This window comes from Zonotrichia leucophrys, chromosome 27 (genome assembly GCF_028769735.1).
Source record: "Zonotrichia leucophrys gambelii isolate GWCS_2022_RI chromosome 27, RI_Zleu_2.0, whole genome shotgun sequence".
Classification (NCBI taxonomy): domain Eukaryota; kingdom Metazoa; phylum Chordata; class Aves; order Passeriformes; family Passerellidae; genus Zonotrichia; species Zonotrichia leucophrys.
In genome coordinates, this window is record NC_088196.1 from 2,120,365 (window position 1) to 2,141,419 (window position 21,055).

At 51.4% G+C, this 21,055-nt stretch overlaps 3 protein-coding genes across 3 annotated transcripts; 2 read left to right on the forward strand and 1 right to left on the reverse strand.

Annotated features, from left to right (window-relative positions):
- Window positions 1–954: 954 nt before the first annotated feature.
- LOC135458507 (feather keratin 1-like) lies at window positions 955–20,753 on the forward strand. The gene is made up of 2 exons (XM_064733678.1): window positions 955–1,032; window positions 20,427–20,753. Exons 1-2 carry the CDS (start codon window positions 955–957, stop codon window positions 20,751–20,753), a joined length of 405 nt encoding a protein of 134 aa, XP_064589748.1.
- On the reverse strand, window positions 10,940–11,245 carry LOC135458619 (feather keratin 1-like). The gene has a single exon (XM_064733850.1). The coding sequence runs from the start codon at window positions 11,243–11,245 to the stop codon at window positions 10,940–10,942; it is 306 nt and encodes a 101-aa protein (XP_064589920.1).
- On the forward strand, window positions 14,249–14,554 carry LOC135458616 (feather keratin 1-like). The gene has a single exon (XM_064733846.1). It carries the CDS (start codon window positions 14,249–14,251, stop codon window positions 14,552–14,554), a length of 306 nt encoding a protein of 101 aa, XP_064589916.1.
- Window positions 20,754–21,055: the final 302 nt, after the last annotated feature.

Here is a 21,055-nt window from a genome sequence, read left to right on the forward strand (position 1 = left end):
TTGAAGACAGGACACTCACTGGCTTTCTTCCAACTCTGAGGTGCATTCCATGGTTGCTGTGACTTTCAAAGGGAGTTGAGAAAGGCTTTGTACTGACACCAGTGAACACATAACATCAGTTCACACACACTCATTTCAGACCAGTGTGTTTGAATGTTCCCCCACTGGATTCTATTCTGCTTGGGGAAATCTTTTCTGTTCCAGTTGTTCCAAGCAGTACCGAGAACTTCAGTTCCCAACAGCAGTTCCTGATGGTAAAGACCAAGGACATGAACCTTTGAGGATGTTCACCTTTCCTGTACCCCCTGCCCTCAGGGAAGCTGCCCTGGTGAATCCTGGTGCTACCTGTGTTCAGGGCTCTCTTTACTGATGGCCTGTCTGGAGAAGACATTGCCCCTCCATGTGCTCTCCTGATTCATGTCCAGGTGGGCTTTGGCTTTCCTAAAGCCTGGCAAACATCCCCTCCAGAGCAAAGGGCATCAAGGGGAAGAGAGCTGGAGCATTGGCACAGCCTGGCTGCCTGGACATGCTGCAGCTCATGACCCTTGCAGAGAACAGAGAGAGAGGGAAAAGAGAGAAGCAAGTGAAAAGTCCATAAAAAGCAGATTATTTGGATGCCCTCTGACATGTGCAGTGTGAGACAAGGACTTTTCCTGCAAGGGGTGCTGCAAAGAGCTGCTTTTCATTGCCCTAAACCAACATTCCCAGCCTTCATCCAGCACTTGGGTCATGTGCCCTTGGTAACATGGTTCTGCCTGGGATATCCTTTGTTTCTCATCACAGAACATGAAAGGATCCTGCAATGCAGGGCAGGAATGTTGGAAATGAGGAAATTAAATGGCAGCGTAGATGGAAACAAAATGTGAATCGCTGCCCCTATAAGGGATATTTTCCTTTGAAGATGAGTCTGTTCAAAAATTACCACCCTTGTGCGGTGACTATGGGCCTGGGGCAATGCACGATCTGTATAAAAGGAGGCTCTTCTCCCCATTCTCACATCCACTCCTCTCACCTCCATCTCCTTGGAACAAGGTGAGTTTGAAGCCTATTCTCCATTTTCTCCTTCTTCTCTGGGATTTCTTGCACATACTTGTGACTTTGTCCCATGTGAGCTCTTGCAAATGCTCTTTGCGAGAGGAGGAAAGAAGTGGGAGGTGTGTGACTGCTGGTTCTTGGCAGAAGTATTGCCCCAGTTTTGGGCTGGTTGGGGACATCCCTGGGCTTGAGGGGAAGAGCCCATGTGCCTCCTCAAACAGCCTTCAGCTCTCATTCCCAGCTCTTGCCTTGGCTCCCTCACGGTGAGGTAACAGTTGGACCCTCACCCACTCCTTGTGATTTACTTCTCTCTGCTCTCTCTCAGGTGCACCTGCAGCCCCCAGCCATGTCCTGCTACCCCCGGTGCCAGCCCTGCCAGCCCTGTGGGCCCACCCCGCTGGGCAGCAGCTGCAATGAGCCCTGTGTCAGGCAGTGCCAGGACTCCACCGTGTTCATCCAGCCCTCGCCCGTGGTGGTGACCCTGCCTGGGCCCATCCTCAGCTCCTTCCCCCAGAACACCGCCGTGGGATCCTCCAGCTCTGCTGCTGTTGGCAGCATCCTCAGCTCTCAGGGAGTGCCCATCAGCTCTGGGGGCTTTGGCCTCTCTGGCCTGGGCAGTGGCATCTGTGGCCTCCCCTGCTGAAGCTGCTGGGGAAGGAACCCAGGCAGTGCCAGGATGGAGCCGCCCTGGGCACGCAGCATCGCCTTGGTGCTTCCTGAGGGGCTGAGCAAGCCCTGCAGCCCTTGCAGAGGGACAGGGCCAGCCTGGGCTCTTGGCAAGCACAGCCCATTCCTGCCTCTGTTCCCTGCCACTCTCTCCTTTCCCTCCTGTGCCCCTGTTCCCTTGTGCTCCCCGGGGCTGTGAGTCCCACTCAGTCATCCAGGGGAGCTCCTGCTGGCTCTGCACCCCTTTGTGGGCACCTGCTTGGAAAACACAAGAGAGTGTTGTTTGCCCCTGGTGCTCTCTGCATTGGCACCTCACCTTGGATTGACTCAATTTTCCTGTTTTGACTCATTAAAGTTCTTTTGCATCGCAGTCCATGTCTCCCTCTCATTTATTCCCCTGCAGATCCTCTCCCAACATGCCCAAAACGAGAGGTGTTGCTCAGGGCTGGATGTGGGAAGGGATTGTGGGAGATGGTTGTTCACAGGGTGTTAACACAGGCACAATTTAAATATTCTTAATGATGCAATGGGTAACTCCATTTTCTAATTTTCTCTACTGACATCTAATTGCTGCTTCCAGTAAATTGTACTTATCTAAGCCTGTGATCTTTGCTTTTTGTGCCTACAATTCTCCTCCACAGCCCTCCACAGAAGAAGGGGAAGGGATGAGAGCAGCACATGGTTTTATTTGAAGCATTAAATGGGGAATACCATTGTCAAACCATGACAAATATATTACTGTACTTTCCCAGCCTAATTCAGTAAAAAAGGAGCCCTAACCAGTGGAACAGGCAGCAGCTGCCTCCTCTAGTCAAGGACATCTGGGAATAACAAGCCTTAAAGATGTAATTGTCATGGTTTGGCCCAGGTGAGCAGGAGGGGACATGGGCAAGACCTCCGTGTTATCATTCCAGCTCATGTCCTTTCCATATTTATTCTCTCTTGCTTCCAGGAAGAAGGCTGTTCATCCCAGTGGGAAAAACCCTGGGGGAAGGTGAAACCATCTGAAATTGTTTCACTTTCCTGTAAATAATTTCTTTGCCTCACAGCTTTTAGTATTGCTATTGTAGCTTTCACTGTTTGTTTTTTGTCTCATTGCTGTTTCCAGTAAATTGTTCTTATCTCAATCTTTGATCTTTGACTTTTGTGTTTCCAGCTGGAGGGGAAGGGGAAGCCAGTGTTGGTGTGGATTTTTTATTTTAGCAAGACTACTAAATTGGAGAATACCATCCCTAAACCACAAAAGTAATAAATAAAGATGTGTGGTAGTGGAGCAGATTGCAGTTAGCATCTCTTACTCAGGGACTTCAGCAGAAAAAGAAGTTTTTAAGGATGTAGGGAATCAAGATGTTGATGTGTGCCTATGTATACATTGCTAACCTGGCAGAATATTCAAGGTCCATGTATCCTATAGCTGAATTATGTTCTTTGCAATACTGAAAGTCACAGCTACAGGTCAAAAAGACTCTTGTGAAGAGCCTTCCCCTGAGCATGTGTAGAATTGAGCTGGGGTTGTGTCACTTGTATGGAACTCCTAATAGAGAGCTGTACTTGGAAAGTTTCTAATTCTGAATTTCTGTGTACAAATAATGGCATGACAATTCTGGTGGGTATGCTTGATTTGGGGAGTTCCACCAAGCATCCAGGCTTTTGCAACTCTGACATAAATAATGTTTTTGCTGAGTGTGTGATTATTGAACTGTTGTGGAGTGGGTCACAAATCTGATTTTTTGGGCAACACAACCAAACCCAATCTGTGATTCCATGGGAACACAGGTCTGTGAGAAGGCAGCCCACTGCACTGTGTCCCTCCTTTTGGGAATCCTGTGGTTAGGATGGGACCTCCTGGAGTCTGATGGGAAGCTGGTCCTTTGTCTTGTCAGTAACACATTCATTGCTGAGTACTTGTGTCAAACATTCAGCTTAAAGAGAACAGAGGTGCATGGTTGTCCCTGGACCATGCAGGATAATTTTATTATGTTCTATTCTATTCTATTCTATTCTATTCTATTCTATTCTATTCTATTCTACCAAGAAGAACTTTGAGGTGCCTGTGGGGTGATAGGTCTGCCACGAACCAGAACTGTGCTCTGGCATCCAAACCAGCTTGGGCAGCAGGACAAGGGAGGGGATTCTGCCATGCTCAGGTGAGACCCCAACTGCAGAGCTGCCTCCAACTCAGGGGTCCCAGCACAGGAAGGATGTGAAGCTGTTGGAGTGAGTCCAGAGGAATCTGAGATTATCAGAGGGATGGAGCAGCTCTGCTGTGAGGAAAGGCTGGGAGAATTGGGGCTGCTGGAGAGGAGAAGCTTTGGGGTGATGTATTTGTGGCCTTGCAGTACCTGAAGGGAATATACAGTCAAGATGGAGAGAGATTATTTACAAGAATATGTAGTGACAGGACAAGGGGAATGGCCTCACATTGACAGAAAGTAAATTTAGACTATATATCAAGAAGTAATCCTTTACTACAAGGGTGGGGAGGCCTTGGCGGAGGGTGCCCAGAGAAGCTGGGCTGCCCCTGGATCCCTGGAGGTGTTCAAGGCCAGGCTGAGATGGGGCTTGGAGCACCCTGGGATTGAGGAAGGTGTCCCTGCCCATGACAGGGGATGGAACTGGATGAGCTTAAAGGTCCTTTCCAAGCCAACCCATTCTGGGATTTTGTCATTCTTTTCAGATCCATTGAGACACGGAAACTCAGAACCCAGAGGATCCCTCAGTGTACACTGAGCATTCCCAATGCCAGCCTGTGTTCACAGCCAATGCAAAACCAGCCCAAACAACACCCCCCAGAAACACCCCTGGGGCAACATCTCTGCCTTGGGAGAGTGTCTGCCTTGGGCAAAGGATGACGCAGAGGCACAGGCTGGGATGCAGCAGAATTTAATGACTCAAAATAGGGAAAAGAGGGGGATCCAGAAGGAGACTCCCACGTGGAGCAGCTTCAGCAGGGGAGGCCACAGATGCCACTGCCCAGGCCAGAGAGGCCAAAGCCCCCAGAGCTGATGGGCACTCCCTGAGAGCTGAGGATGCTGCCAACAGCAGCAGAGCTGGAGGATCCCACGGCGGTGTTCTGGGGGAAGGAGCTGAGGATGGGCCCAGGCAGGGTCACCACCACGGGCGAGGGCTGGATGAACACGGTGGAGTCCTGGCACTGCCTGACACAGGGCTCATTGCAGCTGCTGCCCAGCGGGGTGGGCCCACAGGGCTGGCAGGGCTGGCACCGGGGGTAGCAGGACATGGCTGGGGGCTGCAGATGCACCTGGGAGAGAGAGAAGAAAATGTCATGAGGGGTTTTTGAAAAGCATCCATCACCACACCATGCAGCTACACTGTCAAGGCAAGATGGGAACAAGAGCTGGGGGTGTTATACTGATGCCCACAGACTTCTCCTTTCATTTAGCCAAAGAAGTTCCCTGCCAAGAGCAACCAAGCCCAGGGAAACCCCACCTATTCCATCACTCACTTCAGCCTAGTCCCAAACTCTCCCTGTGCTCACTCTCTGTTCCTGTCTCTCTCCCAGAGTAATCAGCCCTATGACCTGGCATAAAACAAAGGGGCAGGTATGTGCAGAAAACAGAAGGAGAGAGAATAGAAGGAGTGAGAGGAGAAAAGTCTTCAAACTCACCTTGTTCTCTATGAGATGGAGAGAAGAGGAGTGGATGAGAGAGTGAGGAGAAGGTGCTGCCTTTATACTGCTCCTGCCCTGCCCTAGGCCCTCAGTCACCGCACAAGGGCAGTAATTTTCTTTCAGACCCACTCCCAAGCAAAATATCCTCCCTGATGCCACAGGTTGTGCTTTTGTTTCCATCAACGCTGCCATTTAATTTCCTCATTTCTGATGTGACCAACAGGCCTCCAAGGATTATTTCAAGCACTGAGATGAAAGACCCAAGGGTTTTCTGGGCAGTGACACATCAGGACGTGCAGAAGATGAGTTGCATGTGCTGGAGGGGTCTGTGCAGACAGTTGACACCTATTTGGGAAATATGTTCTGGTTGTTTTCTACCCTCTTTGCAGGCGGCTGAACATCCCCTCCCACCAAGCCTGTCTTCTCCTCTTGTGGCAGTTTGTTTGGCAAGGTTGTCCCCTCTCATGGCTGCATTGTGGGGTTACCAGTGTGTGCCACCAGCAGTTGTGAGGGAAAATAACTTTGGTCTCCTGAACACCAGGATTCCTTGAGATGTCTCATGGAGTTGTGTCCCTTTTCACTCTCATAGGGGTGTGTGGAAGTTCAGAAAATACCATGTTCTTCCCATTTTCCCCACATCACCATACACTTTGGCCCCATGCTAGCCAAGGATGCTTTTCCAGAACAAGCTAATTGTCCTGAGAGCCCCCGGAGCTGTGGGAGTGATGGTAACAAGTTCATGCTGAGGGCAATTTCTGTTTGAGCTGCCTGGAGCTCTGTACAAGGAGCAGCTCAGTGACTGGAGATGGTTTTGCTGAGGTGTGGATGGAGCTGCCCTTGCTGGAGGGGAATTCAGCACTGTTGGCTCATGGGCTGCACACATCACACCAAAAGGCTGACACACAGCCAACCCAAAATTAAACTGTGACTCCCCACAGGTAGAGAGAGTCTGTCCCTGGAAATTTGCCTACTGAAGGCATTCCCTTGCCCTCCTGGGACGCTGCCCAGCTGCCTCCATGTCTGCAGGGCAGGGAAGCGCAGCCCTGCTTGATGTGGTTTCAGAGCTGGGCCCTTCTGAACTTGTCCCCTCCCTAAGCATCCCCAGGCATGTGGTACCACAGGGTCCTTCCAGCTCTCACTCACTCAGGAGCTGGGTGTGTTTCAGCTTTTCCAGGGGTGCTGATTTGTGCTCCAGGCTGAGGCAGCCTTTGGGTCAGGGGAAAGGAAGCATGAAAAAGCACTAATGGCAGGAGAAGTCATGTCATGTGAAGCCCAGGGATGTGTCCCAAATGGTGGGAAGGTGTTTTCTACAAACCTTTAACTGTGTAAAGCATTCAGGAGAGCCCCACACCACAGCCTGAGGGAAGCCTCAGGCCATGTAGATGAGGCCTGTGCATCCCTTCTACCCTCTGATGGTTTGGGTTGGCTTTTCTCAGGCAATCCTTGACTTGGAGCTCACCCACTGCAACTACAAACAGCATTTCACTGTCCCAAGCCAACATCTGCATGCCCAGGAGTCCTCCTGTACCTCTGCACTCACTGGCATGACTCTTCATGGAGTATCTTCTCATTGTGGCACATGAAAGGATCATGCAAGGCAGAGCAGGAATGTCAGCAATGAGGAAATGAAATGGCAGCGTTGACAGAAACAAAAGCATCACCTGTGGCGTTAGGGAGGATATTTTGCTTTGGTGATGAGTGTGTAGGAAAATTACTGCCCTAGTGCAGTGCCTGTGGGCCTGGGGCAGGGCAGGAGCAGTATAAAAGCAGCACCTTCTCCTCACTTTCACATCCACTCCTGTTGTCTCCATCTCATTGAGAACAAGGTAAGGTTGAAGACTTTTCTCCTCTCACTCTTTCTATTCTCCCTCCTGTTTTCTGGAGGGAGATTTGTTCTATGCCAGGTCATAGGGCTGCTTATGGTGGGAGAGGGACAGCAACAGAAAGTGTGCACAGGAAGAGTTTGGGACTTGGCTGAAGTGGGTGATGGGATAGGTGGGGTTTCCCTGGGCTTGGTTGCTCTTGGCAGGGAACTTCTTTGACTAAATGGAAGAAGAAACCTGTGGGCATCAGTACAACACCCCCAGCTCTTGTTGCCATCTTGCCTTGACAGTGTAGCTGCATGGTGTGGTGATGGATGCTCTTCAAAAACCCCTCATGACTTTTTCTTGCCCTCTCTCCCAGGTGCATCTGCAGCCCCCAGCCATGTCCTGCTACCCCCGGTGCCAGCCCTGCCAGCCCTGTGGGCCCACCCCGCTGGGCAGCAGCTGCAATGAGCCCTGTGTCAGGCAGTGCCAGGACTCCACCGTGTTCATCCAGCCCTCGCCCGTGGTGGTGACCCTGCCTGGGCCCATCCTCAGCTCCTTCCCCCAGAACACCGCCGTGGGATCCTCCAGCTCTGCTGCTGTTGGCAGCATCCTCAGCTCTCAGGGAGTGCCCATCAGCTCTGGGGGCTTTGGCCTCTCTGGCCTGGGCAGTGGCATCTGTGGCCTCCCCTGCTGAAGCTGTTCCACCTGGGAGTCTCCTTCTGGATCCCCCTCTTTTCCCTATTTTGACCCATTAAATTCTGCTGCATCCCAGCCTGTGCCTCTGTGTCATCCTTTGCCCTGCAGACGCTCTCCCAAGGCAGAGATGTTGCCCCAGGGGTGTTTATTGGGGGGTGTTGTTTGGGCTGGTTTTGCATTGGCTGTGAACACAGGCTGGCATTGGGAGTTCTCAGTGTGCACTGAAGGACCCTCTGGGTTCTGAGTTTCCGTGTCTCAATGGATCTGAAAAGAATGATAAAACCCCAGAATAGGTTGGGTTGGAAAGCTCATCCAGTTCCATCCCCTTGTCCTCCCCTGTCAAGCTCATTCAGTTCCATCCCCTTATCCAGTTCCATCCTGTCATGGGCAGGGACAACTTCCTCTATCCCAGGTTACTCCAAGCCCCATCTCAGCCTGGCCTTGAACACCTCCAGGGATCCAGGGGCAGCCCCAGCTTCTCTGGGCACCCTCTGCCAGGGCTTCACCACCCTTTTAATAAAGGATTGCTATTGATACACAGTCTAAATTTACCCTCTGTCAGTGTGAAGCCATTCCCCTTGTCCTGTCACTACATAGTCTTGTAAATAGTCTCTCTCCATCTTGACTGTAGATTCCCTTCAGGTACTGCAAGGCCACAATTACATCCCCCCAAAGCTTTTCCTATCATGCTCAGTGTGCACTGAGTGACCCTCTGAGTTCTGAGTTTCTCTGCCTCTTTGCATCAGAATGGAATTTCTATAACGACTTCAGTGGCTAACTTGTACTTCACACACATTTTCATTGTCTCTCAGTCAGATCAGCACTGCATTGGATGTACCAAGCAGTGGATGTGTTGCTGCAAGGACACAGCTTCAGCTTCCCATGAGGTGCCAGGCAAGCCCTTCCTATCAGTACTCTGCAACTGTACCAGTTACTCAAAGTTCCACTAAAACTCACCCTGAGCACTTCCCATCATGGGACATCCCATTTTCCATTTCCCACCATATCATTAACTTCTTCCTTATGTCCCATCTACATCTACCCTATTTCAGTTTAAAAGTGTTGCTCCTTGTCCAGTCACTCCAGGCCTTGATATAATGTCCCTCTCCAGCTTCCTTATCCATCCCTTTTACATATTGAAATGCTGCATTAAGGTCTCCTCAGAGCCTGTCTGAAAAAATTCAAGTCCCTCAGCCTTTCTCCATGGTAGGGACAATGCATCTGTGTGATCATTTCTGCAGCCCTTGTCTGGAGCTGCTCTAACAGGTCCATGCCTACTTTGAATTGAGGATTCCAGACTGGGTTCAGGGTTCCAGGTGGGATCTAACAAGAGCTGACCTGCTGCCTGTGTTTCTGTTTGTGCAGACTAAGACATGATTGAATTTCTGGATGTCAAGAACACATTGCTGGCTCATGTCCAATTTTTCTACCTCCATGATTTGTGGTTCCTTCTGGTCTAAACTACTTCTCTTCCAGTGCTGGCCTTGGTGAAGTTCCTGAGTTTCACATGGTGCCATTCTCAAATCTGCCAAGATCCCTCTGAATTGAAACACTTTCCTCAAGCCTCATCTTGGTGTCATTCACTTGTTGAGTGTCCACTCAGTCCCACTATCTATGTTATTGATGATCATATTAACAAATATTGGTCCCTGTATTGATCCTTGCTGTACACAACTCATCACTGGTTTCCACTTGGACATTGAGCCCGTGAGTATAAATCCTTGGATGCTCCCAAAATTCTCTTGAAAATCTCTCTAACTTGCAGGTGAGGGAGGAAGCCATGACTCCCCAACTGATCCCCTGACCATCAGATCCAGCTTTGCCCACACCTCCCTCCTGTCCTTGGTGCTCATTCTGCAGAAGGACAAATGACCTTAACTGACCAAAGGGCTTTTCCAGATCATGTAGAATCATGGAATCACTTAAGTATTTATTTAGACAACACCTTTAAGATTAAGAGGTCCAACCATTAACCCAGCTCTTCCAAGCTCAACACTAAACCATGTCCCAAAGTGTCACAACTAAATATCTTTTAAATCCCTCCAAGGATGGTGATTCCACCACAGCACTGGGCACATATAGTATCATGCTTAGCGATAAATCTGTGGACAGTGTTCCCAGTTTGGCCATTCTTCAGATACTTGGCGTTGGTCTGCTGCTGCCACAAGGTTCATTGACTTGGAACCACTTGGTTTTCTCTTTTTTCTCCCATTCCTTCATAGAATGTCGTGATCTTGACACCAGGATGTGTCACTCTCTTGCTATTCCAATTTTCTTCCTTTCCATTGTGTCAGCAGATCATAAGAACCACTCAGTGCTTAGTGCTGCTCATAACACCACACAGACCCACAGGCAGTGCTTGTCCTCTTTGCCCTGCTCCTTCCTTGTCTCTGCCCAGGGCTTCATTCGAAAGTTTTTGAAGAGGTGGTGGCAAGAAAAGACAATGGGAAGGAAGAGAGGCAGCAGGTGTGGGCTGAGTGACCCAAAGGGCTGTCCAGAAGCAGCTGAGGGAGAGCTGGACTGCTGCAGGACACAGAAAGTCAACCTTGGAGTAGACAGGGCCAGTGAAGATGATTGGTTCATTCTACCAGTTCCAAGCATAGCAAGAATGATAAAAAGCAGCAATACCATGATAAAGCAGATTTAACTCTCCCATCTTAAAAAGCATCCAAACAACTTCTCCTAAATTTGTCTCACAGAACCATCCCTGAGCAACACCTCCCTCCCTGGGAATCTGGGGCGACCAAAAACAGGGAAAAGATGACACAGAGGCACTGGCTGGGATGCAACAGAAATTTAATGAGTCAAAAGATGAGAACAAGGTCACTCTGAGTGGAGGCCTCAGTGCAGAGAGCAGCAGGGGCAGCTCAGAATCTCCATCACATGGCTGTGGCAGAGATCCCAGCAGGTTCCACCTGCCTGATCCAGAGAGGAAGCAGGGCCAGCAGGTCAGGATGGCTGAGTGGGACTCACAGCCCCGAGGAGCACAAGAAGTCACTCAGAGTGGTAGACAGAGCACTGATGCTCTATCCCTGGGCTGGTTCCATCCTGGTAGTCCCTGGGTTCCTTCCCCAGGGAAGGAAGCTTCCAGGTTCCAGCAGCTTCAGCAGGGGAGGCTCCTGGTGCCACAGATGCCACTGCCCAGGCCAGAGAGGCCAAAGCCCCCAGAGCTGATGGGCACTCCCTGAGAGCTGAGGATGCTGCCAACAGCAGCAGAGCTGGAGGATCCCACGGCGGTGTTCTGGGGGAAGGAGCTGAGGATGGGCCCAGGCAGGGTCACCACCACGGGCGAGGGCTGGATGAACACGGTGGAGTCCTGGCACTGCCTGACACAGGGCTCATTGCAGCTGCTGCCCAGCGGGGTGGGCCCACAGGGCTGGCAGGGCTGGCACCGGGGGTAGCAGGACATGGCTTGGGGCTGCAGGTGCACCTGGGAGAGAGGGAACAGAGGAGCAGAAGGTGAGGGGAGTTTGAAGAGCAGCCTCTCCACACCAGGAGGGAGATCCTTTCTCTCAGCCCCTATGAGCACCACCAAGAAGGCCAAAGCCAGGGACCACCCTCCCAACCCACAGCTCAGGAGACACCTCAGCCTATATCCAGGATTGCTCCACAACATATCTCCCCTCTCCCACACAACCTCAAGACACAGCAGGGAACAAGGGCAAACATACCTGATAAGAAATCCCAGAGAATTACAAGGTGGAAGAGAAAAGGAAGGAGGAAAAGCACAAGGAGAACCCAAAGGAAGACAAGAAAGGGCTCAACACTCACCTTGTACCCAACAAGATGGAGCTGAAGGAGTGGATGGGAGAGTGAGGAGAAGGTGCTGCTTTTATACTGCTCCTGCACTGCCCCAGGCCCACAGGCACTGCACAGGGGCACTAATTTTCCTACACACTCATCTCCAAAGCACACTATCCTCCCAAATGCCCCAGGCTGTGCTTTGGTTTCTGTCAACGCTGCCATTTCATTTCCCCATTGCTGACATGGCCATTAGGCCACAGAGCATCTTTTGAAGTGTTGAGATGAGAAGCCTGAGGCTTTCCCCAGCACCATCTCATCAGTACAGGCAGAAGATGGGCCCCCATGTGCTCCAGAGGGCTGTGGGCAAATGTGTGGGGTGTTTCTACAAACCCCTGTGAGGAAACATGGTCGTGTCTTCCCACCAAAGCAATGCCCTCATGAGTACCTGAAATCTTCCCTCAGTGTGTTTGTGCTGCCTCCCTCTCCCTCCCTGCTGCCTCCCTGCTCAGGCCTCATTGGGCATTGCCTCTCTAGGCAGGGTTGGTGCATTGCTGGTTTCCAATGGCTTTGCCCAAGGAAATCTTCTCCTTCAGGAAAGACATCTCCTGGTTTATTTGGCAGAGTTGTCTCCTCTCACTGCCATCTCTGGGGGAGCCCAGCCTGTGCTCTCAGCAGGTTTGTGGAAGGAGGTTGTTGCCCACTCTAATCCTGTGATTCCTGAAGTATCCCATTAGGGTTGGGCCTCACTGTCCTCTGTGTCAGAGGGGTCTGATGGCAATTTCCTGTACATTTTCTACCATAATCTGCAGGATACACTAGCACAGGCCACTTTTTCAGTACACATTGTCAATCCTGCAAAAATCCCTGACCTGTGAGGGAGCTGCCAAGCATCCCTTTTCCTTGGGCCAGGATGGAGCTGCCCTTGCTGGAGGGGAACTCAGCCCTGCCTTGGACAGCCCTGCAGACATCACACCCTCCTGCCTTGGCCTTGCACCAAAAGGCTGACACAGCCAACCCACAATTAGAGCATGACTTGTCACTGGTAGGGAGAGTCTCTCCCTGGAAATTTGCCTACTGAAGGCATTCCCTTGCCCTATGGGGCACACCCCAGCTGCCTCCATGTCTGCGGGGCAGGGAAGTGCATCAGTCCTTGGTGTATTTTGAGAGCTGGTTTTGTAGCCAGGGCTTTTCTGAATGCATCCCCTCCCTGAGCATCCCCAGGGATGTGGCACTGCAGGATCCTGCCAGGCCTCAGGGTCCTGCCAGGCCTCAGGATCCTGCCAGGCCTCAATCCTTTGGGTAACTCCACTTCTTTTCCAGGAAGACCATCTTCAAGTACTGGTCTATCCCCACACCCTAGCAGGCAACCCCAAAGGCCATTGCCCTCAGCCTGACCTGCTTGGCAGCACAGGAGTGTTCTCAGCACTGAGTTTTGAAAAATTGGGGAGGATTTTGTGTGCTCCCCAGGTCAGGGTGCAGCCAAAATGCATCATGGGGTGAGGAGAAGGGGAGAGTGATGTTCCAGCAGCCAACATATCTCTAAGATGCTGAGAGCAGAGGAACCTGAGCCCACAGGATTTGTTGGATGATCAAAGGGTTTTTGATAGGACAGTTCTCTCCTTCCACAAGCCTGTGGAGAGCACAGGCCTGGGCTCCCCCAGAGATGGTAGTGAGAGGAGACAAACTCTGTCAAATAAACCAGGAGATGTCTTCCCTGAAGGAGAAGATTTCCTTGGCAAAGCCATTTGAAACCATCAATGCACCAAAGCTCAAAGCTGCCCAGAGAGACAATGCCCAGTGAGCTGTGGCCTGAGCAGGGAGGCAGCAGGGAGGGAGAGGGAGGCAGCACAACCACACTGAGGGAAGTCTTCAGGTACTCATGAGAGGATGGCATTGGTGGGAAGACACGACCATGTTTCCTCACAGGGGTTTGTAAAAACACTCCCCACTTTTTTGCCCACAGCCGCAGCCCTCTGGAGCACATGGGGGCTCATCTTCTGCCTGTACTGACGTGATGGTGCTGGGGAAAGCCTCAGGCTTCTCATCTCAACACTTCAAAAGATGCTCTGTGGCCTAATGGTCATGTCAGCAATGGGGAAATGAAATGGCAGCGTTGACAGAAACCAAAGCACAGCCTGGGGCATTTGGGAGGACAGTGTGCTTTGGAGATGAGTGTGTAGGAAAATTAGTGCCCCTGTGCAGTGCCTGTGGGCCTGGGGTGGTGCAGGAGCAGTATAAAAGCAGCACCTTCTCCTCACTCTCCCATCCACTCCTTCAGCTCCATCTTGTTGGGTACAAGGTGAGTGTTGAGCCCTTTCTTGTCTTCCTTTGGGTTCTCCTTGTGCTCTTTCTCTTTCCCTTTCTCTTCCACCTTGTAATTCTTGGTATTTTTGATCAGATATCTCTGTCCTTGTTCCCTGTTGTGTCTTGAGGCTGCTTACCATGGGAGAGGGCAGATGTGTCGTGGAGAAAGGCTGGATATAGACTGAGGTGTCTCCTGAGCTGTAGGTTGGGAGAGGGGTCATCCCTGGCTTTGGCCTTCTTGGTGGTGCTCATAGGGGCTGAGAGAAAGGATCTCCCTCCTGGTGTGGTGAGGCTGCTCTTCAAACTCCCCTCACGTTCTGCTCCTCTGTTCCCTCTCTCCCAGGTGCACCTGCAGCCCCCAGCCATGTCCTGCTACCCCCGGTGCCAGCCCTGCCAGCCCTGTGGGCCCACCCCGCTGGGCAGCAGCTGCAATGAGCCCTGTGTCAGGCAGTGCCAGGACTCCACCGTGTTCATCCAGCCCTCGCCCGTGGTGGTGACCCTGCCTGGGCCCATCCTCAGCTCCTTCCCCCAGAACACCGCCGTGGGATCCTCCAGCTCTGCTGCTGTTGGCAGCATCCTCAGCTCTCAGGGAGTGCCCATCAGCTCTGGGGGCTTTGGCCTCTCTGGCCTGGGCAGTGGCCTCTGTGGCACCAGGAGCCTCCCCTGCTGAAGCTGCTCCCTGCACTGTGGCCTCCACCTGGATCCCCCTCTTTTCCCTATTTTGAGTCATTAAATTCTGCTGCATCCCAGCCTGTGCCTCTGTGTCATCCTTTGCCCAAGGCAGAGATGTTGCCCCAGGGGTGTTTCTGGGGGGTGTTTTTGAGGCTGGTTTTGGACTGGCTGTCAGCACAGGCTGGCACTGGGAGTGCTCAGTGTGCACTGAGGGACCCTCTGGGTTCTGATTTTCTCTGCCTCTTTGGATGAAAATAGAATTTCCCACCATTTTCCTCCACTTTGTTTGCACTTCTTTTCCTTTCTCAGCTCATCACTGTGATACAAGTACTCAGCAGTGAATTTGTTACTGTCCAGACAGAGGTACTGGATTCCCATGAGACTCCAGCAGATCCCTTGGATCTGAAAGGTTTCTCAAAGGGAGGAACAGAGGGCATTTGGCTGCCTTCTCACAGACTCCTGTTATCATGGGAGCACAGAATGGATCTGGGTGGAAGAGATCATTGTGATTTAAATAGTCCAACTCTTTTGCCATGACACAAGCATCCTTCACTGCATCACATAAGGTTGGAGCAAACCTGTCCTTGAACCCTTCCCAAGTTGGGACACCCCATCATTCTTTAGGCAACATTTCCCAGTCTCTTATCCCAGTCATCACAGTAAAATTTTTCCTCATGTCTCTTCTGTATTTATCCTATTTCAGTTTCAAACTCTTCTCTTTGTCCAATTATTGCATGTTTTGAGAAAATATCTCTCTCCAACTTCTTCATTCATCCCCTTTACATATCAAAAGGTGTCCCCAGAGCCTGCTCTTCTCCTGCTTGAAAAAATCAAATCCCTCAGCCTTTCTCCATGGTAGGGACAATGCATCCATGTGATCATTTCTGCAGCCCTTGTCTGGAGCTGCTCTAACAGATCCATGTCTACTTTGGATTAAGGACTCCTAACTGGATTCAGGGTTCCAGGTTGGGTTTAAGAAGAGCAGATAAAGTGGAGAATCTCCTCCTTTACCTGCTGGCCATGTTTCTGTTTGTGCAGCCCTGAACCTGATGGAATTTCTGAGCTGCAAACACACATTGCTGACTCATGTCCACTTTTCAATCTCCAGTGTCCCCATGTCCTTTATTAAAGGTCTGCTCTCAGTCCTTTCTTCTCCCAGACTTCCAGAATGCAACTTTCCTGGGAGAGTTTCTGGGGACAGGAAGGCAGGGAGGGGCATCAGGTGTGGGCTGAGGGTCTCCAAGGGCTGTGCAGGAGCAGCTGAGGGAGGGGAATGGCTGAACTGCTGCAGGACGCAGGTGGGCATGGTGACACACATCCCCAGAGAGTCCAGATTTGAAGCTGTTGCTGTTGAGACGGTCACCCAGAAGAACACCATCCACTTCAGAAGGCTTCTCACTGTTTATTTTAACAGCTTCCTGTCTTTTATACCTTCTCACAAAGTTTATACCCATTCATTGGCTACAATAAATCAGTATAATGTTCATTGGTGCAGGGAGATCTCCACCACTGTTTTCTGCCAATATCCAACTCAAGGCCCCCCTGTTTATCCTTTCTTCTCCTTGGTTTCCATATCAACAACCTTGGTAGGACTCCTTTCAGGGGCAGAGGTGACTCTTAGCAGCTTCTCTTCTTCAGCTAGTTCTTTCTGGCTAACAGACCAGCTGTCAGCCCCTTCCACATGATGGTGGCTTTGTAGCAGCCAACCCTGTCCCATGGTTCAGTGTGGAAGATCAGACAGCTACAGAAGCAGAGCTGGGCAGTGCCACCAACCTTTTGGCCCTGGTAGAATGAAAACTGAGGGGGAGATAAACTCAAGGCAAGAACAGAAGTGAAGACATCATGTCTGGTCACTCTGACCCCCTGATGCTGACCACTCTGATGAGGGAAGATTAACAAGGACTTTGCTGGTAAAAGAGGTAACAAGGACATTACTAGTGTGAGAATGATAATCAAGAAGATTTTGTTTTTAAAGGGACTAGGACAAAGCGGTCTGAGAGGAAGATTTTGTACGAATGTAGTGGCCTATAAATATTTGTGTAATAAACTGGCTTTCCTCTGCTGGCATCAGTTCATGTCTGTGAATCCCCACACTCCAGTCTCTGAAAAGGATGAGGTGCTTTTGTGGTAACACCATCAAAACAGGTGGAGCTGCCAGGAGTGTTCCTGGACACCAAGGAGTGTCATCAACATCCTGGGCTATCAGAGCACAACTGTGAACAGGATATTAATGGGAGCAAAGATCCCACTCTGCTCAGCACTCCCCAGATGGCATCAAGCATGCTGTGCTGCCTACTGGACTGTAACTCAAAAACATCTCCAGCAAGGGAAGTGAAATACATGAAGATTGACCAGAGTGGTGAGTAAGCTGGAACATTTACTTGTGGATGAGAAGCTGAGGGCACAAGCTTGCTGACAACATGAGAAAACTTGAAAGATTTGCTGGGAGAACTAAAAGTATTTTTGGAGTATTGGTGGTCATTGAACTGTGTGGGGCAATTCCTGCACATAGAGAGATGCAGAGTAATTTAAAAAGGTGACACTAAATATGAGTAAACAATGCTGTGTTAACATAATGAATGTGATGTTGACAACCATGACAACACCTCTTCCAACAACACCCTCCCAGAACCACACAGCAACAGCTCTCTCACTGGATATGTTGGGTGAGAAGGTGCAGGGGAAAGGATGACACAGAGGCACAGACTGGGATGCAGCAGAGCTTTAATGAGTCAAAAGGTGAGAAAGAAGTCACTCTGAGTGGTAGAGAGAGCAATGATGCTCTATCCCTGGGCTTGGACCATCCTAGGAGTCCCTGGGTTCCTTCCCAGGGAAGGAAGCTTCCAGGTTCCAGCAGCTTCAGCAGGGGAGGCCACAGATGCCACTGCCCAGGCCAGAGAGGCCAAAGCCCCCAGAGCTGATGGGCACTCCCTGAGAGCTGAGGATGCTGCCAACAGCAGCAGAGCTGGAGGATCCCACGGCGGTGTTCTGGGGGAAGGAGCTGAGGATGGGCCCAGGCAGGGTCACCACCACGGGCGAGGGCTGGATGAACACGGTGGAGTCCTGGCACTGCCTGACACAGGGCTCATTGCAGCTGCTGCCCAGCGGGGTGGGCCCACAGGGCTGGCAGGGCTGGCACCGGGGGTAGCAGGACATGGCTGGGGGCTGCAGGTGCACCTGTGAAAGAGAGAAGAGAGAAGCAGACTCAGGGCTGAGTGAGGGGACACTGTTCATCCATCATCTGGAGAAAAGCCAGAAGCGCAAAATTGCACAATGATGTTTAGAGACACCCACCAGCCTCAATTCCTACTCAGCCATAAGGAATCCCCCTAAGAGCGACCAAGCCTGGGCCCTTCCACAGCTCAGGATACATCTAAGTCAAAACCCAGCCTCTCTATATGCCCAAGTTCTGCCCCTTCCCTCTCCCATAACAAGCTGCTCTCCACAACCCACATGGAACCACAGGGGCGGATAGGCTCCGAAAACTCAAAGGAAGAATAAAAGAAAGGGCTTCAGACTCACCTTGTTCTCAATGAGATGGAGGTGAGAGGAGTGAATGAGAGAGCAAGAAGAAGGTCCCCCTTTTATACAGCTCCTGCACTGCCCCATTCCCCCAGGCACTGCACAAGGACAGTAATTTTCCAACACATTCACCTCCAAAGCAAAATACCCGCCCTAACGCCACACGTTGTGGTTTGGTTTCCATCCAGGCTGCCATTTCACTTCCTCATTTCTGACACACTTGCTCTGTGCTGCAGCTCCTTTCACGTGTGCCAGGCCAGGCTTGAGCACTCCCGGGATCAGAGGTGTCCCTGCAGGCACAGGAGGGGCCCCCAGGCCAGAGAGTCCCTGCAGGCAGGGGATGTTGGCTCAGGGCAGTGCCTTGCCCCTGTTGGCAGCTGCCTCTGCAGGGACAGCCCTGCTGACACATTTCCCTTCACAGAGAAAAGCAAGGCACAATTCTTCCCAAGGGTTTCTGAGATTCACATTCTCTGAACCTCAGAGAAAGGGAAAACACGTTTCTTATCACTTGCTGTGCCTGTGTTTGTGCAAAAGTAGAATGCAATATGGAGATTGTTTACCCACAGTGGTGGTGTTTTGTTTCCTTGGGCTGTCAGGGCCAGGTGTGTGTGTGTGTCAGGACTGTCACTGACAGCCATGAGATTCTGTGCAGTGTGAGCAGAGTGAGTGCTTGGCAGATTCAGTTGAGATGAAATGTATATAGCATAGTATAATAAAGTAATTAATTATTTCTGATATCAATGGAGTCAGAAACATCATTTTCTCTCCCCTTCGTTGGAGTTGCCTTTGATTTACACCAGTCAGGTATCTGGCAGGATGGAGGCACCTGTGACGAGTAAAAGAAGTTAGAAAAGCTGGCAGCAGCTTAGGCATCCTGTGGGCAAGGATTAAGAAAGGTCCAGGAAAAACACAAGAAACCAAGAGGACCTCTGAGCACAGGGGATGTGCTTAAGGGGTACAAAACCAGGCCACATCAAGGAGTGCTGCACTTCCCTGCCCTGCAGACATGGGGGGAGCTGGGATGCATCCCAGAGGGCAAGAGAATGCCTTCAGTAGGCAAATTTCCAGGGAGAGACTCTCCCTACCTGTGGCAAGTCATGCTCTAATTTTGGGTTGGCTGTGTGTCAGCCTTTTGGTGAAAGGCCAAACCAGGAGGGTGTGATGTCTGCAAGGATGAGTCTCCCTCCAGCAAGGGCAGTTCCTACTATGCAAAGAGAAAACATCTCCAACACTGGACTGTAGCCAAGCCCAGAGCTCCCAACAGCCACATTCACACCTTGCCCTCAGCAGGACATTACTGTCTGCCAAAGAAGGTGGAAATCAGTGTTACCATTTTTCCCTGGTCCCATGATCCCTTCCTTCCAGAGACACCTCCAGCACATCTTCTGCCTGTGCTGATGCATCCCTGCATGGGAAATCCTTCAGTCTTTCATCTCAATACTTGAAAGGAATCCTTGGATGCCTAATGATCACGTCAGGAATGAGGCAAACAAATGGCAGTGTTGATGGAAATAAAAGCACAGCCTGTGGTGTTAGGGAAGATATTTTGCTTTGGAGGTGAGTCTGTAGGAAAATTACTACCCTTGTGCAGTCACTGTGGGCCTGGGGCAGTGCAGGGGCAATATAAGAGAGAGCTCATCCTCACTCTCTCATCCACTCCTCTCGCTTCAGTCTGCTTGGACCAAGGTGAGTTGGGTCACTTTTCTCCTCTCCTTCCTCCTCCTCCTCCTGTTTTCCAGTGCATACCTGTCACTTGGTCCTTTGCTGCATCGTGGGGCTGCTCTGTGAGATGTGGAATGTGAGAGAGGGTCGCAGGGAGGGAGGCTGGGGCTTTGCTGAAGTGAGTGATAGTCTGGGCAGGAGCATTCTGAGATTGGTTACTCTTGGCAGGGAACCTGTGGGCTAAACCTTATCACTCTCTACAATTTCCTGAAGGTTACCTGTAGTCAGGTGGGGTTGGGCTCTTTCTCCAGGCAGCACTGACAGAATGAGAGGTCACAGTCTCAAGGTTCATCAAGGGAAATATAGGTTGGATACTAGGAAATAGTTTTTCATGCAAAAGGTGATGAAGTTCTGGAATGGTCTGCCTGAAGAGATGGTGGTCACCATCCCTGGATGTGTTTAACAAAGCCTGGATGTGGCACTGGGTGCCAGGGTTTAGTTGAGGTGTTGAGGCTGGGTAGGATGATCTTGAAGGTCTCTTCCAGCCTTGTGATTCTGTGATTCTGTGAAATGTGAGGAAGAACCTGTGGACATCCCTGCATCTCCAACTTGGATGGAGCCACGGCGTGGTGAGGCTGCCCTTCAAACACCTCTCATGCTCTGCTCCCCTCTTCCCTCTCTCTCAGGTGCACCTGCAGCCCCAAGCCATGTCCTGCTACCCCCGGTGCCAGCCCTGCCAGCCCTGTGGGCCCACCCCGCTGGGCAGCAGCTGCAATGAGCCCTGTGTCAGGCAGTGCCAGGACTCCACCGTGTTCATCCAGCCCTCGCCCGTGGTGGTGACCCTGCCTGGGCCCATCCTCAGCTCCTTCCCCCAGAACACCGCCGTGGGATCCTCCAGCTCTGCTGCTGTTGGCAGCATCCTCAGCTCTCAGGGAGTGCCCATCAGCTCTGGGGGCTTTGGCCTCTCTGGCCTGGGCAGTGGCCTCTGTGGCATCAGGAACCTCCCCTGCTGAAGGTGCTGGTGATGATTCCAGGGTGTGAACCTAAGGACTCAGCAGGATGGTTCTTCACTGGGGGTGGAGCATTGCCTTGTTGCTTCCTGAGGGGCTGAGCAAGCCCAGCAGCCCTTGCAGAAGGACTCTTGGCAAGCACAGCCCATTCCTGCCTCTGTTCCCTGCCACTCTCTCCTTTCCCTCCTGTGTCCCTGTTCCCTTGTGCTCCCTGGGGCTGTGAGTCCCACTCAGCCATCCTGGGGAGCACCTCATGGCTCTGCTCCCTCTCTGGATCAGGCAGGTGGAACCTGCTGGGGCACAGA

Coding starts and splice junctions, on each gene's coding strand:
- LOC135458507 (XM_064733678.1), top strand. CDS start 955: ATGCACGATCTGTATAAAAGGAGGCTCTTCTCCCCATTCTCACATCCA. Junction 1,033..20,426: donor CTCCATCTCCTTGGAACAAG/GTGAGTTTGAAG, acceptor CCTCTCTCTCAG/GTGCACCTGCAGCCCCAAGC.
- LOC135458616 (XM_064733846.1), top strand. CDS start 14,249: ATGTCCTGCTACCCCCGGTGCCAGCCCTGCCAGCCCTGTGGGCCCACC.
- LOC135458619 (XM_064733850.1), bottom strand. CDS start 11,245: ATGTCCTGCTACCCCCGGTGCCAGCCCTGCCAGCCCTGTGGGCCCACC.